Here is a 16,271-nt window from a genome sequence, read left to right on the forward strand (position 1 = left end):
TATTACCATGTCGTATGTTGTAGTACGTGTGTTTTGAGAGAAGGGGTGGTTTTGGTGGTGTTTATTGTATAGTGGTTGAGGTGATGATTTTTGTGTCTTCCTTTCCTGCACTCCTCCTTCCCCTCACTCCTCTCCTCTCACTCCTCTAGATATACATCCTCTCCCTCCTTTATTTATCCTTCCTCTCCCTCCCCTCCTTCTCCTTCCTCTCCCTCCCCCCCTTCTCCTTCCTATCCCTCCCCTCCTTCTCCTTCCTCTCCCTCCCCTCCTTCCTCTCCCTCCCCTCCTTCTCCTTATTCTCCCTCCCCTACTTCTCCTTCCTCTCCCTCCTTTCCTTCTCCTTCCTCTCCCTCCCCTCCTTCTCCTTCCTCTCCCTCTTCTCCTCTCACTCCCCTCCATATCCTTCCCTTCCCTCTTCTCCCTGCAGTCCCTATTCTCCCTTCCCTCCCCTCCTCCCTATCCCTCGCCTCCCCCGTAGGCTTCCCCTCCCACCTCTCATAACTCTACCTACACTCCCTTCCCTCCGTCATCCCCCTCACCTCCATCCCTCCACTCTTTCCTCTCACTCACTTCCGCTGTCATTAAATTATCTTCCCCCCTTCCTTCCTCTCCCCTCCTTCTCTTGCCTCCTCCCTCTCCCTCTCCTCCCGCCACACTCGTTATTGTCGCAACAACAGGCCTCTCTGCCTCCCGTATCCAGGATCAGCAGTATTCACAACAGCCTCCGTTGTGGCTGCCGTGCAGTGTGTCACACGGCGGCACTAGGGCACTGTCTGGTGACGTAATGGTCACTGCCGAACACTGAAAACTGTCCGTCTCTTCCCCTTCCCACACACAGGATGGACGGCCCTACACTGTGCTGCAGTAGATGGTAAAGCTGAGTGTGTGTCTACCCTCATCCCGGTCACGCCGCCCACCCCCGAGCTGCTGCAGGCCGCCGACGGACACACCCCGGTGCACCTCGCCAGCTTTGGTGGCCACGAGGCTGTGCTGAAGGCCCTGGAGGGGGCTGGCTGGCCTCTTTACGCAATGGACGGCGATGGCCTGACACCCCTGCACTGGGCTGTTAAGGCAGGGCGTCTGGACGTGGTCAGGTACCTGCTGGATAAGGACACGGCGCCCAGTACGGGGGCCGGTGATGACCTCACGCCGCTGGACTTGGCTAAGAGGCAGGGTAAAGACTTAGCAGCGAGGTGGCTGGCGAGGAGAAGCGGCGCGGTGCACGGGGACGCCGCCTACAGCCTGAATCCTGAGGTGAGTTTTGGCACGCTGTTAGCATCGCTATCGATCTGTCTGTCTCTACACTATGCCTGTCAGTGTACCTCCTCTCTCTCTCTCTCTCTCTCTCTCCACATGGAGAGCATGGCTGCCAGTCTCAATTGGTGGTAAAGTCAGTGGCGCCTGTCGTTGCAGGTCACGTCCAGTGCCGGGGTAAACGCTGCAGCAGGTGACGACACGCTGCGGCCAGAGGACGTGAGGAAACTGCTTGGCTTCAGGGAATGGCTAATAGACCGCTTGAACAAGAAGGTAAGGAGTGTTAACATAGCTACAATAGACAGCAAGATAAACAACATGATTACCGGTGATGATTGCAGTACTTATGATGATGATAATAATAATAAAAATAATAATAATAATAATAATAATAATAATAATAATAATAATAATAATAATAATAATAATAATAATAATAATAATAATAATAATAATAATAATAATAATAATAATAATAATAATAATAATAATAATAATAATAATAATAATAATAATAATAATAATAATAATAATAATAATAATAATAATAATAATAATAATAATAATAATAATAATAATAATAATAATAATGATAATAATGCAAATAATGATAATAATAATAATAATAATAATAATAATAATAATAATAATAATAATAATAATAATAATAATAATAATAATAACAATAATAATAATGATAATAATAATAATGAAAAAATAATGATAATAATAATCATAATAATGCTAATAATAATGCTAATAACAATAATAATAATAATAATAATAATAATAATAATAATAATAATAATAATAATAATAATAATAATAATAATAATAATAATAATAATAATAATAATAAAAATAATGATAATAATAATAATAATAATAATAATAATAATAATAATAATAATAATAATAATAATAATAAAAATAGTAATAATGGTGGTGTTTGCGTATAGGTAGTTAGCCGAGTGTGGATGCCGTGATTCTGGAGTTGCTTCCTTGGGGTGGCTCAGATTCAGTGGAGTAGCGGTGCAGGCAGGGAGTTTATTGCGGCAAGGCTGCTTGGGAGGTCTCTGTTGTACCTGAGTATGTTGTTTGCGTTATCAGTGAGGGTGTTGAAGTGGTGTTTGTTGAGCAGGGAAAGTCTTTGCCATATTTTTGTGGCTTTTTTGTGTATTCGTATGTTGAGAGGGAGAGTGTTTGTTGCTATGTGGATTTGCTCTGTGGTCATGGCGTAATGGTGGTATTGGTTGGTGGCAAAACGTAAGGCTGTGTTCTGGACCCTCTGGAGCTTAGCGAGTTGAGTGTTACTGAATGTGTGTGTGGGAATGGGAGGGTAATCAAGGATAGGCAGGATAAGTGTTTTTACAAGGTGGGTTTTTATGTTTGTGCATGGGCATCAGCTTAAATCCGTATAGTTTTGACGTACTGGCATACTGGACTCTATTCTAGACATGATTATAGTAATTATCTCACGTGTGGGGAGGCTCCACTCGCACAGCTCTTCTGGACAGAGTGGAGGGTAAGGCTCTTCGTCTCATCAGCTCTTCTCCTCCTACTGATAGTCTTCTACCCCTTAAATTCCGCCGCGATGTAGCCTCTCTTTCTATCTTCTATCGATATTTCCACGCTGACTGCTCTTCTGAACTTGCTAACTGCATGCCACCCCCCCTCCCGCGGCCCCGCTGCACACGACTTTCTACTCATGCTCATCCCTATACTGTCCAAACCCCTTATGCAAGAGTTAACCAGCATCTTCACTCTTTCATCCCTCACGCTGGTAAACTCTGGAACAATCTTCCTTCATCTGTATTTCCTCCTGCCTACGACTTGAACTCTTTCAAAAGGAGGGTATCAGGACACCTCTCCTCCCGAAATTGACCTTTCTTTCGTCGACCTCTTTTGATTCTTTTTTGGGAGCAGCGAGTAGCGTGCTTTTTTTTTATTGTTTTCTTTTTTTGTGTGCCCTTGAGCTGCCTCCTTTGTTGTAGAAAAAAAATCATTTCGTCGGCGTATGAGATGTTGGTGCCTCTGAGTGGGGGAGGGGTATCTCTGGTGTATAGTGAATAGCGTTGGGGAGAGCACACTGCCCTGAGGGACACCGCAGCTCAGGTCAAAGCTGTCATCTAGGTAGTTTTCAAGTCTTATTCTCGCCGACCTATCATCTAGAAAGTCGCATAAGAGCTTTTCTAGAATGATAGGAAGTCCGAAGTGTAAGATTTTTTACTTCATCCCTAGGTGCCAGACTTTGTCGAAGGCTTAGGTGATGTCTCTCAGGACGAGATGGCACTGTCCCCCGTCAGCTTTCTGTTGGGCGACAGTCTTGGTCACGAGAGCGAGGACGTGCGTGGTTCCCCTGCCTGGGCGGAACCCATACTATAAGTCTTTGTCGATGTTGGAGTCTTCAAGGAATGTCCTGAGTCGGTGGTCAAGAATTCACTCAAATATCTTCCCCGGCTCTTCAAAGGGGGATATTGGCCTGTAGTTAGCGGGGTAGTGAGGGTTTTTACCAACTTTTGGTATTAGTTTCAACGTGGCCTTAAGAACATAAGAACATAAGAACGCAGGAGTCTACAAGAGGCCGGTAGGCCTGTACAAGGCAGCTCCTTTGACCCTAAGCTCCCGTGTATCTAGCCCCACCTAATATCGCTGTCCATGAATTTATCTAGTCTATTTTTGAATGTGACAATTGTATTGGCACTCACCACATGACTGCTAAGCCTATTCCACTCATCCACCACCCTGTTAGTAAACCAATTTTTGCCTATGTCCCTGTTGAATCTGAATTTATCCAGTTTAAACCCGTTACTTCGTGTCCTACCCGGTTCTCTTACCAACAAAACCTTATGAATGTCTCCCTTATTAAAGCCCTTCATCCATTTATAAACCTCGATCATGTCTCCACGCACCCTTCACCTTTCTAGAGAATGCAAGTTTAACTGCTTGAGTCTTTCCTCGTATGGCAAGTTTCTCAACCCCTGAATCATCTTAGTCATCCTCCTCTGCACCGATTCTAACATTTTGATATCCATTCTATAGTAAGGTGACCAGAACTGATCCGCATAGTCAAGATGAGGTCTAACTAATGCTAAATATAGTTTGAGGAAGACTTCGGGGCTTCTGTTGCTTATGCTCCTTGAAATAAATCCCGGTACCCTATTAGCTCGATTTCTAGCTTGAATGCATTGTGCCCTTGGACGGCGATCAGAGCTCACTAAGACCCCTAAATCACTCTCGCACCCAGACCTGCTTATGAGAGTGTCATTTAAGCAATAGTTATGTGAGGGGTTGTTCCTACCTACACTCAGAATACTGCACTTCCCTACATTGAACTCCATCTGCCATTTATCCGCCCAGTTATATAATCTGTTGAGTTCACCTTGGAGAATACTAGCGTCCTGATCCGACTCAATTACTCTACCGATCTTGGTATCATCTGCAAATTTACTAACATCACTACTAATTCCTGTATCTAAGTCATTGATATAAATAATAAACAAAAATGGACCTAATACCGAAGCTTGTGGGACCCCACTCGTAACACATCCCCAGTCAGATCTTTTACCATTGATTTGCACTATTTGCTTCCTATTGCTAAGCCACGCCTTGACCCAGTTCAAAACTTTACCCTCTACTCCGTGAGCCTGTAATTTAAGCAACAGTCGTTGGTGAGGAACTTTGTCAAACGCTTTACTAAAATCAAGATAGATTACATCATAATTTTCATCTCTGTCAACCGCCTCAAATATTTTATTGTAGAAGGACAAGAGATTGGTTAGGCATGACCTACCTTTTGTAAACCCATGCTGCGAGTCGTGAATTAAGCTATGTTTCTCTAAATGCTCCCGAATGTTCCTGGCTATTATGGACTCCAGCATCTTGCCTATAACCGATGTAAAGCTAATTGGGCGATAGTTTGAAGCAACTGACCTGTCCCCCTTTTTAAAAATCGGCGTCACATTAGCTACTTTCCATAGGCTCGGAACATAGCCAGTATTTACCGACAACTTAAAAATGTCGGTTAGTGGGTCACTGAGTACATCACCTAATTCCTTTAATACCCTCGGAAATATCCCGTCAGGACCTGGCGACTTGTTCTTCTTAAGCTTATCTATCTCATCCTGAACTACTTGCCTGGTAATGATTATATCCCTCAATTTATCGCCATCCCCGCCCTCGTACACCTGAACTCTTTCCGGTATAGTCGTTCGATCCTCCTGTGTGAATACTGAAAGGAAGTAGTCGTTCAACAAAGTGCTCATATTTTCGGAATTTTCTACTAGCTCCCCTGTGTTTGTTTTCAGCGGTCCAATTTTCTCCCGTGTTTTTGTTCTATACATCTGAAAGAAGCCCTTAAGGATTACTTTTCGCCTCATTTGCTACTTTGATCTCATAGCTCCTTTTTGCTATCCTGGTGTTTTTCTTAACTAATCTAGACAGTTCGACGTACCGGCCCATGAGATGTGTTTTCCCATTCTTTATTTTCTGATAAATTCCCTTCTTTAACCCAATCTCGTGTTTTAGTCCACGAGTCATCCACTTAGGATCATTGTTTTCTTTTCTAAGTGTTCGCTGTGGTATATGCTGTCCTTGCCCCTCTACTATTACTCTAACTAAATTATTGTAAGACATTTCTACCTGGTTCTCCTGGCTCTCCAATCCGCAGGTCTGGCCCTCATGAATCCCTAGATTATCCCAGTTTACCCCTTCAAGATGTCTTCGAAGCCCCTCGTAATTTGCTCTTCTGAAATCTGGCACTAACACTGGGTTTGGTTCGCGGGTTACCGCCCAGTCTAAGCTAAAACGAACCGTTCTGTGGTCACTATTTCCTAACTCTCCGCCCACCTCCAACTCACGTAGCAAGTTCCCATTATTGGTTAGGACTAAGTCTAATATGTTATCTCCTCTGGTAGGCTCAGTAACTACCTGCTTAAGGAAAATATCTTGTATAACTTCAAGAAAGTCCTCGGCTTCCAGGTCACCCACTAGGTCTTCCCAGTCTATATTCCTATAATTAAAGTCCCCCATTACGCAGACATTTCTACTCATACTCGCCCTGCCAATCTCCTGTAGTAATATACTCGTGTCCTGCCTGTTAAGGTTGGGTGGCCTGTACAGAACTCCTAGAGTTAGTTTTTCTTTCCCTTTGTAAACGTCCACCCAAACTGATTCTGAATCCATGTTAGTTTTGACTGAATTGTTAACTAAACATTTAAGTGAGTCTTTAACATATAGCGCAACTCCACCTCCCTTTCTGCCCCTTCTGTCTTTGTGAAACGTCTGATAATCCGTTATTTCAAATTCCGATCTAAAATTTCTATTAGCAGTGTCTATCCATGTCTCAGTGATCGCTATTATGTCAAAATTTTCTGAACAAGCTTCACCCCTTAGTAAGTCTATCTTGTTTCTGAGGCTCCTGCTGTTAGTATAGAAGATTCTTAGCCCGTCCTCTGTTACTCCCCAAGAATTACTTCTAAGCTGCCTGGTTATATTATGAGTTAGATGTCCCCTCCCATTACTCCTCCCATTGCTCCCATTACTCCTCCCCCCCTCGCCTACACAAAAAAATCCCTCAGGGTACCAAGTGCTCGCTCAAGGGAGTCTGAGAGAGCCTCAACACCCTTGAACGTCAAGTGTATCCCGTCACGGGCGTAGAGGGCGTCGTTGCCAAAGAAGAGGTCCCAATTGTCGACGAACAGCCACCCATTGCTCCCGCAGTGCTCAGCAAGTCTGCTGTTCACTGCTATCGCCCTGGACAGCCATCCATCGCCAACGTCCCTCCTTGGCAGGACGCCACACACTACTGGCGACCCACCAGCGTCACGTATCCTGCCTAACAATTCTCTAAAACGCCTGAGAAGGTCCTCGCTTGGCACACGAGAAACGTCGTTTCCGCCACAGCTGAGAAAGACAATGGGGTTCGATCCCTCGCTTGCCATACACGCCTCAATCCTGTCTGATATATGGCCCACCCCTGCCCCTGGGAAACCCACCCTCGTCCTGTTCTTATCCTTGGAGCAAAAATACCTGTCAACATAACGAACCTGACTATCACCAACAACAAGAACCCGACGGCTGGAAGAGGGGCCAGGAGGGGTGGGTGAAGGGGGAGGGGAGAGCGGGAAGGGAGGGGAGGGACCTGCTGTGAAGAACGAGGAGAAATTGTGGAAGAGGTGGAAGGTGGAAAGGATGTGGAGGTGGAGGAGGAGGAGGAGGAGGAGGAAGAGGAAGAAGGAGTAGGAGAAAGGGAGGGTGAGGTGGTGGAGGGAGGAACGGACGAGGAGAGGGAGGAGGAAGAGGGGAAAAGGGAAGGTAAGGGACAGGTGTTGGAGGGAGGGACGAGCGAGGAGGCGGAGGACGAGGAGAAAGAGGGAGAGGAGGAGGAGGAGGAGGAGAGTGGGCCTTCTTGAACTTGTCGGGGAAGTAGCCTGCTGAAAGGGCGGCATTGAGAGTCTTTGTTTAAGTATGCAATGGCCTCAAGGGGGAGGTGTCTTAAGATGGTTTTATTTATGCCACTTTGTCCTGGGCATGTCTTTTTCATGCCTTTGATTATGGAAAGGATGTGTTCGGATGTAATTTCAAAAGTGAGGAAGTAGTTGTCAGAATTAGTCTGCTGGGGTCTGCATTGACGTGAGGGGAAAGTCTATGGAGGTTATTGGCGAGAAACTCGCGTACGTCAGTCTCTGTCTCTTCGTCGTCCCAGTCTTCGTCCGCGTCACTGAAAACGTCTTGCCAGTGATTTCTGTGCAGCGTCTCCTTCTCGTTGTTGTCGTACACTTTGTCGCGTGTGGGGGAGAAGAAGTTGTGGGGTTCGTCGTGTCGGTTCCCATTAGTTGTTTTGTCTTACGCCAGAAGGTGGCTGGGTCATGGTATAGTGAGTCTGTCTCCGCAATGACCTCGCCCCAGTGGGCGCGGCTGTCGCTCTGCAAGTGTTGTTGTAGCGTGAGTTGGAGCTGTTTGTGGCGTCTATAGAGAGGATAAGTCCAGCCGTTGGTGTTGGCCTCATGCTGTATGGCTTTGTGCTGTGCTATTAGGGTGCGTGTCGTGTGACTCAAGTGAGAGTGTGTTAGAGTTTTGTGGCGTGTTGTTGGAATGTTGTTTTTGACTGCGGTCACAACTGTGTTGTACCATTCTTGAAGATACGTGTCGATGTAGTCAATCGAGGCTGCGGGTTGACGGGAGAATCCCTGAGTTTTTCAGCGATATTTGTGAGAAATTGATCCTAGTTGGCCTGGTTGAAGTTGGGTTTGGGGCGTGTGGGGATTTGGATGGGAGTGGTAGACATGGTAAGGATGACAGGGATGTGGTCGCTCATGGTGATGGGGCCTTGAGTAATGCTGATATTGTGATAAGTGTTGTTGTTTGTGAGGATGATATCCGGTGTTGTGGCTGTGCTGTGAGCTATGTATGTGGGGAAGTGTGGGCCTATGTGTGAATGGTTCGTTGATTAATCAGGTGTTGTATTTGTCTTCCTTTGGTGTTGGTATGCGTGTAGCCTAGTATCGGGTGGTTGGCGTTGGGATCGGCTATCATGTACACAGGGATCTGTCTCCTGAAGATACGAAGATGATGACCTTGCCCGTGAGAGTGGTGATCTCCACCGCGAGGGCGTCAGAAATGAAGTCATCTAGTAATTTAAAATTTTGATTGTGCTTGATGGCGATCGCAGTGCCGTCTGTGTGAGACCCTCGAGGAGGGCGGGGCGACTCGGCTGGGAGGAACGGGAGCCAATGGGAGTGGCTCAACCCTCGAGGAGGGTGGGGCGACTCGGCTGGGCTGGGAGGAACGGGAGGCAATGGGAGTGGCTCAACACTCGAGGAGGGCGGGGCGACTCGGCTGGGCTGGGAGGAACGGGAGCCAATGGGAGCGGCTCAACCCTCGTGGAGGGCGGGGCGACTCGGCTGGGCTGGGAGGAACGGGAGCCAATGGGAGTGGCTCAACCCTCGAGGAGGGCGGGGCGACTCGGCTGGCTGCGCGCGCAGCCTCCAGGAGCGGGAGCCAGTTGCTTGCCTGTTTTATTACACTGCAATTATATAGTTCATCTAGGGCAGAGGTCGGCAGCCGGAATTCGAGAAGAGCCAATTTCTCCAAACTTGACAGAAAAGCAGTGCTGCTGGAGCCGCAGTGTATATTATGAATCGTAATTATGAAACCTTCAAATTTTCCTCCTCCATATGAGTTAATAATAGTACACCCGTAGACAAGGTCATCAATTACACGATATTATTCTAGTGCTTGCCCATTCTCCCCCCTCTCACCCAAAGCAGGTGCAGGGGTTTTGGTGGGAACACGAAATTCGTCGCAATCATGTAGCTTTTGAATTTGGGGGGATGAAGAATGTCCTCCATGTAGGGAAAACCCTTACATTCTGGGATTTTCTTACCACGAACGGAGACCACGCGATTTCCCCCATGCTCGCTTCGTTCGCCACCCTCCCCACCCAACTCATGAACCTATGCTGCCCTTAGCCCACAAAAAACAATTTGCCAAAATTACGGTCATGGGCAAGGTTCTTCATTCCAAGTCACTGCCGCGGGAGTCGTTTTCTTTGCACCGTGTTTTGCTGCTGACTGCTGTTGTTGGTGGTCATGCAAACTCTCGTACCGCACCTCCAAACCAGACGAAAATGTAACAATGAGAACCAATAAATTAGCACTTTGATATATCAGGTTACATAAATTACAAATAAAAGAGCGAGTACACACAGCTTTAATAATGTGCCTGATCTGTTTGTAATAAACCAATAAGAAATCCACTGACAAAATTGTTCGATGGCGACTCTGGCAATGATAATAGGCTCGTCCAATCAGAAGGCGCTATTTTGAAAGTCACTGTCTTGGACCAATCAGAGCACTGCCTTAGCATAAAGGGAGTCAGTTCAGGTTGGATGTCTTAGTGTGCGGGTGTTGTGTTGAGTGGCTGGGCCGTGACGGGAAATATCAGCAATAAGCAGACCTGAAAAAGAGGAGGGAGTCAGTTGATTACTTGGACTGTCACAAACTATCACGGCAAGAACGAAGCCTCAGTAGAGAGAAACAGATTCGTCCCCTATAAAGAGCAGGCTTGAGGTAAGATAATGGGAGGGAGGGAGGTTGTTAGGTAATGTTTTTTTTTCTTTTTTCGTAACAGCAACAGATGGATAAGTTGGCCTATGTACTGCGTGTTGTCTGTGTATGTTATCATCATTCTCTCTCTCTCTCTCTCTCTCTCTCTCTCTCTCTCTCTCTCTCTCTCTCTCTCTCTCTCTCTCTCTCTCTCTCTCTCTCTCTCTCTCTCTCTCTCTCTCTGTGTGTGTGTGTAATAAGAGAAAAAATAGAGTAACACATACATGAGTCCGGAAACAGTAATGAAATGCAAGCGGGATTTACAGAGAAGGGAGGCATAAATGACAATCTTTACATACTGAAACATTGCATACAAGAAAGTTTTGAAATGAAAAAGAAATTATTTGTCATCTCACTAGACTACAAGAAAGCCTTTGGTTTAGTGGACAGAGCAAGTCTCATTAAGGCACTAATGTTAAATAATATACACCCTAAGCTGATAAATATAATTGCAAATATTTATACAGGTGACAAAACTAACCTAATAATTAATGGCGAAAGGTAAATATCAATCAGTATTACGGATGCAATTAAGCAGGGGTGTAATGGATCTACTCTCCTGTTCCTCCTTATCACATACCAAATAATAAAACATCTCCAACAAAGTAACTTTGGCTTTAAGAGCAATAAATTTAACATCCCCATCTTATACTATGCAGATGATGGCTTAATTTTAGCCCACTCAGAGGCAGAGGCATGTTGTAGTATAAGGGAGGTACAGAGAGTGGCAGAAGAATATGGGCTGCAGATAAATAAGGAGAAAAGCAAAATAATCCTATTGAATGATAAAGAACAGCCAGAAAATATTGAAGGCATACAAGTAGGAGATAACGTAACCTACCTTGGAGTAAAAATATCAAACAAAAGAAACTGCTATTCAGAATATGAGAAGGAAAGATTAAACAAGGCAAACCAACTCGCAAACATGACGTACAGTATTACATCCAGATGTTGTAACCGACTCATAATTGGGAAAAACTATTGGAAAGGACTAGGACTGTCAGTAATACTTTATGCGGCAGAAAACGTAGAGTACAACAAAGAAGACCTTCAAAAATTACAACAAATAGAAAACTCAGTGCACAGAGCAATACTGCAGACACCAACTTACACAGCTAGCACAGCTTTGAGAGGCGAGGTGGGTGCAACATCCTGCACAGCAAGAGATATGAAAATTAAACTACTATATGCTAAAAATCTGCTGGAAGAAGGAGGAAATGAGCTATGCAGAGAAATTTTTCACTTTGAATATGAGAAAGGAAAGAGTAGCTGGATTAGAACATTAAAGAAATATATGAGGGAAGGTAATGTAACACTTGAAGGATTAAAGAACATTAAAAAGAATGATATAGTAGAGCGCATCATAAAATGGGATTCCCAGGCATGGGTAACAGAAAACCAACAAAAACAACTCTAACAGTATATGCCAAGCTTAAGAAAAATGTGTCTGAGGAAAGTTGGATGGATAACACAGAAGGCAGCAGGATACTAGTCAGAGGAAGAACAAACACATTAAATTTAAATTGGAGGAATAAGTTTCAAAACAAGCCTGAGGAATGCCCGTGTTGTGGACATGAAAGTGAGACTTTGCAACATTTTCTTTAGAATGTCCAGAGAATTATGACATCAGAAACGACACTACTTTATCCATTCAACTTCCTGACGCAGACACTGACACCAAACTTGGCAGCATACTGGCACTCACAGCACTCAACAACAACCAGATAGAGGACTGGAAAAACTATGTGAAAAGACTGTGGAATAAAAGAGCAAAGAAAGTAAAGGCTGTACAAGTGTGTGAAAACATAATCTTCAAGTGCGAAACAAAAAACAACAAGATCTGTGCAAGTAGAGTAATGGACATGAAAAGCAAACAACAAAACTATTAGCAGGAAAATTAAGCAATTATAAAACTTTATGATCCGGCAAGTAGCAAATCTTGAGATTAAAAGTGTGAAAAGAATAAATACAAAAAGCAAGTGAAAAAAAGAAAAAGCGAGTCAATAGAAATTAAGAATCAGGAAAATAACAAGAAAAGACTCCGACAACTAAAGCAAAACAACAGTGGGAGCCGTCACGAAGGCAATAATCCCACGCCCCCTGCTGGACTGTGTGTGTGTGTGTGTGTGTGTGTGTGTGTGTGTGTGTGTGCAGGGCCGGATTATCTATGTCAGAAAGCCTCTCGTTGCCTGTGCAGGGTAAGATAATGGAAGAGGGGGTGGGGCGTCGTTAGGTGGTACTTATTGGTTTCTTCCCAATAACAGGTGAATAAGTACGTAAGGCAAGTTGTTTGTGTATATTATGTTCGGTCTGTTTGCGTGTGCAGGGTCAGATTATCTCGGGAGCACAAGTAGACCATTTCATCATATCGTGGTTTGCGTTGGTGTCGGAATACCTGGTCAACAAGGCAGTTGGTTAGTGAAGCGGGAAACGAGATATCGGCAAGTTCATAATATTCTCAGTACAACCGGCCCTGTATGTTACTGTTTTTATTTAGAGCAAAGAAACCCAGCTCAAGGGTGTGAATAGAAAATCGCCTGCCTGCTCTGCCAAGGGCAGGGGCTGGGGCGGTCAGGTGGAGACGTATTGCACGGGAATTGTCCTCGTAGACCTCACGTCTCGCCCGTCTCTCTCTCTCTCTCTCTCTCTCTCTCTCTCTCTCTCTCTCTCTCTCTCTCACTTTTCTATGATAACTTGGACATTTTTAAGTAGGTAGCAGGAGCCGCACAGGTCTCTTGAAAGAGCCGCAGGGGATAACTGAGGCCTTCAGTGTGACGGATAGCAATGACTTTGCGCTGGTCTTGTGAGGTCTCCATTGCGACTAACGTGAGCATGACTTATTGCAACCATCAAATCAACACAGGCTGGAAACGTATCATATGCAGTGATGGGTTCAGGTGCGTCATCACCATCAGGGGCACCAACCATTCCGAGGCGACCAGCCACGATCGACTCATTTTCACATCCATCGTGCCCAGGTGTTCGAGAAGCCTATGGTGAGAGTGTACATTAAACAATACTATGGATATATAGAAAATGTACATTTAAAGTATTTACAACGCGAAATATTAGTAATATGTTTGCCTATCTACGGGTTTCCTAATTCTGGAGAAGAGCGAGTGATTGTTAGTCTCACGAGTGTCTTCACCGGGTGAGCTCGGTGCTTGTGCGGCAGGAGGAAGGCTGGGAGTCTTGTTGGAAGCGTACACACACTCAAACATGTATCGTTACACATTCAGCACTATACAAACTGACGCCAAGGACGAAGCCGTTGATAACATGCTACTCATGTTGGTATCACTGCTCATGTTTGGTGTGGCTTCACTAGCTTGAATCAAGTGAGCGGGACTCGTAAATGAAGCAGTAGAATTTGAGTTGGCTCAGTAACGCTTCAGGAAACACACAGGTAGAGTCTTAGTCGAAGTAAATTGGTCTGTGTTGTATGTAGCACTATAATATTGTCGTGTTTGGCTGATGAAATTAGGCTGTAACACCACACACAGGTGAATAGGTAAAAGTTCGTCCAGTTTGGACACCATATAATAAACACCTTGCGTTATTGTTAGTCTTTTTTTCTCACCAACAATCAATGCTTTTAGCGTTGCAATCTGATTTTTTTTTTCAGATGCCAACAGCTTGTTCATGAGAGAAAAGACACGCTCAGTGGAAGCATTAGTTCCAGGTTGTCACATTATGAACTGAACTATATCTGACATGCATTGATGGTTGATGTTTTTGTCTTTGACATGGGGAATACTTTTACCCACCGCTGTTATGTATATCATATGAACATTATTGTTTTATTATTTGTGAATGTAATGCTTGAACAAGTGGCACTCAAATCACTCCGTAATATTATGGTGATATCTGGTATCTCAGTGTCTCCCTCTCTATCCCTCCCTTACGGGGGTCCTGTCCTGCTCCCCCCAGCAGAGCTGAGGTGGTGGGGGTGATCGCACTTTTACCAACCCTGCCGAGATTACCGGGTTGCTCAGTGTGAAATTCGTCGGGCCCCACTGTAACGATAGTTTTTTTAGTGTGTGTACAGAGCAGTGATCTAATGGAGTGGAAAGCAGTGTCAGGTACTGGTTCCCTCTCACACTGGCCATTGCTATTGGGATGGTATGGTGTGGAGGGAGTACAAACTATACCATTCCCCACAAGAAAATTACAAACCTCTCTAGACATACACTGAGATCCTTTATCAGTGACTCGATGACGGACAGCCGAATAATGCAGAGAGCTTCCTGAGGCACGAGACAACAGTTGGAGGAGACATGTCAGTGCAGGGAAAGGCGAAAGGAAGTCTGGAGCATTAACCGAAAGCAGCGAGGAGGTATTTGTTCCTACAGCAAGAAGCTTTAGGTCCAATAAAATCTCCGGACATTCTGTCAAAGGGTTGCATGGACTGGATGAGTTTAGCTACTGGAGTCCTGAAATATCTACGTTTCAGCTCAGAGCAAATAGTGTATTGTAAAAAAAACTTTTTACTTCATCCAGAGAACAAGGTAAATTTTTGGACCTCATAAAATGTCAAAATCAAGTAACACCAGGATGGCAGAGTGAGGCAGGACCCTCATCGAGAGGAGCAGGGCGGGAAAGAGAAGTGGTACAAGCTGGGGACAATGTGTCACAGGGAACATTACCATTACCGGGGCGAGGCTGAATATCATACTGGCATCCGGAGAGTTCCAGGCGCCATCGCATTATTTTGTCGTTCTTTATCACTGAAGAGTGATTCAACTTAAACATCAAAGACACTGCTGGCCGGTCAGTTGTTATAGCAAACCTCCTCCCGGTGAGAAAGTCTCCATTTGCGTACAGCTTCGATGATAGCAGTAGCCTCTCTTTCCACAGCAGGCTGGAGTCTTTTTGAGAGAGGTAAAGTTTCAGAGAAAAAGGTGAATATAATTATAATCGATTATATTAAGTACGCAAGGGTGGCTTCAAGGTCGATATCTGAAAAAAATAGCGTTAGTTGCACGTTGGAACGCGGCTACTATCCAAACGGGATCATCGTGCTCTGATACAGCCGTCCGTCAGCCTCAGAAGCAGCGTACACCTTCTCACCGTCTCTGAGGGGACTTGGCAGTAAGTATTTTTAGCCAAGTTTACTGGACACTTTGTACTTAGCCAAGGAATGCACCAAGCCGTTAATACAGGGATTGATAAGCGTCTAGTTGAGTGGAGCGGTTAATAGTCTGTGAGTAATCAACTTACATGCCACTCGTGTGTCGGTCGTCTTCGGTTACTAAATAGTAATTGCGCCCTCCAAGGGGACTGACTCTTTTCTATCACACCTTCCTTAACCCGTGGGCTTCGGCTATGGGAAAGCCGAGAAGTGGCCGAGAAACGGCAACAGTACACTGCATTTTGACACAAAGAAAAGAGCATGGAACGTACATCAGAGTACTCCTCTCATAACCATAAAGCTGTGGAAAATATTTACTTTTACTCAAACTCCAATCTTTTTGGGTGGTGTTTGTTACAAAATAAACATTCTTGTGACGCGTAGCATCTAGCCGAGAGTCGCTTGTTGTCTACTTTAGAGAATTTGACAAGTGATTACTGTGTGGATAGATAATTCAGTCTGCCATGATCTTACAGCACCACCTTTGACAAATATGCCCATCTCAAGCTCACTCACCCACCACTATGACCCAAGGCATGTATGGTGGGTTGCTCTATGCCACAACCTCCTACAATTAGCTCGAATTATGGGTTTTATGGTGAGCCTTTTTTAGGGTCCACCGTACCACAGCCACGACTCGTGAAAGCCTAGAAAAGGGTCTGCCGACGTTCACGGGTCAAGCAATGATTCTACTTCATTATGAATGTATTTCTAATCAGACTTAGATAATCCCAAAGTAGGGATAGATATAGGCCTAAACACTTCTGTCGTGTCAGGAA

At 44.9% G+C, this 16,271-nt stretch overlaps 1 protein-coding gene across 1 annotated transcript in view; it reads left to right on the top strand.

The window, feature by feature from the left end:
- Positions 1 to 16,271, top strand: part of LOC126993846 (ankyrin-1-like) — a 118,542-nt gene that overhangs the window by 68,108 nt on the left and 34,163 nt on the right. The window contains exons 4-5 of the mRNA XM_050852989.1: positions 839 to 1,254; positions 1,414 to 1,527. Of these exons, the coding sequence (XP_050708946.1) occupies positions 839 to 1,254; positions 1,414 to 1,527 (530 nt within the window). The remainder of the gene's footprint in view (positions 1 to 838; positions 1,255 to 1,413; positions 1,528 to 16,271) is intronic.

The sequence above is a fragment of the Eriocheir sinensis genome, unplaced genomic scaffold, assembly GCF_024679095.1.
Source record: "Eriocheir sinensis breed Jianghai 21 unplaced genomic scaffold, ASM2467909v1 Scaffold688, whole genome shotgun sequence".
Classification (NCBI taxonomy): Eukaryota; Metazoa; Arthropoda; class Malacostraca; order Decapoda; family Varunidae; genus Eriocheir; species Eriocheir sinensis.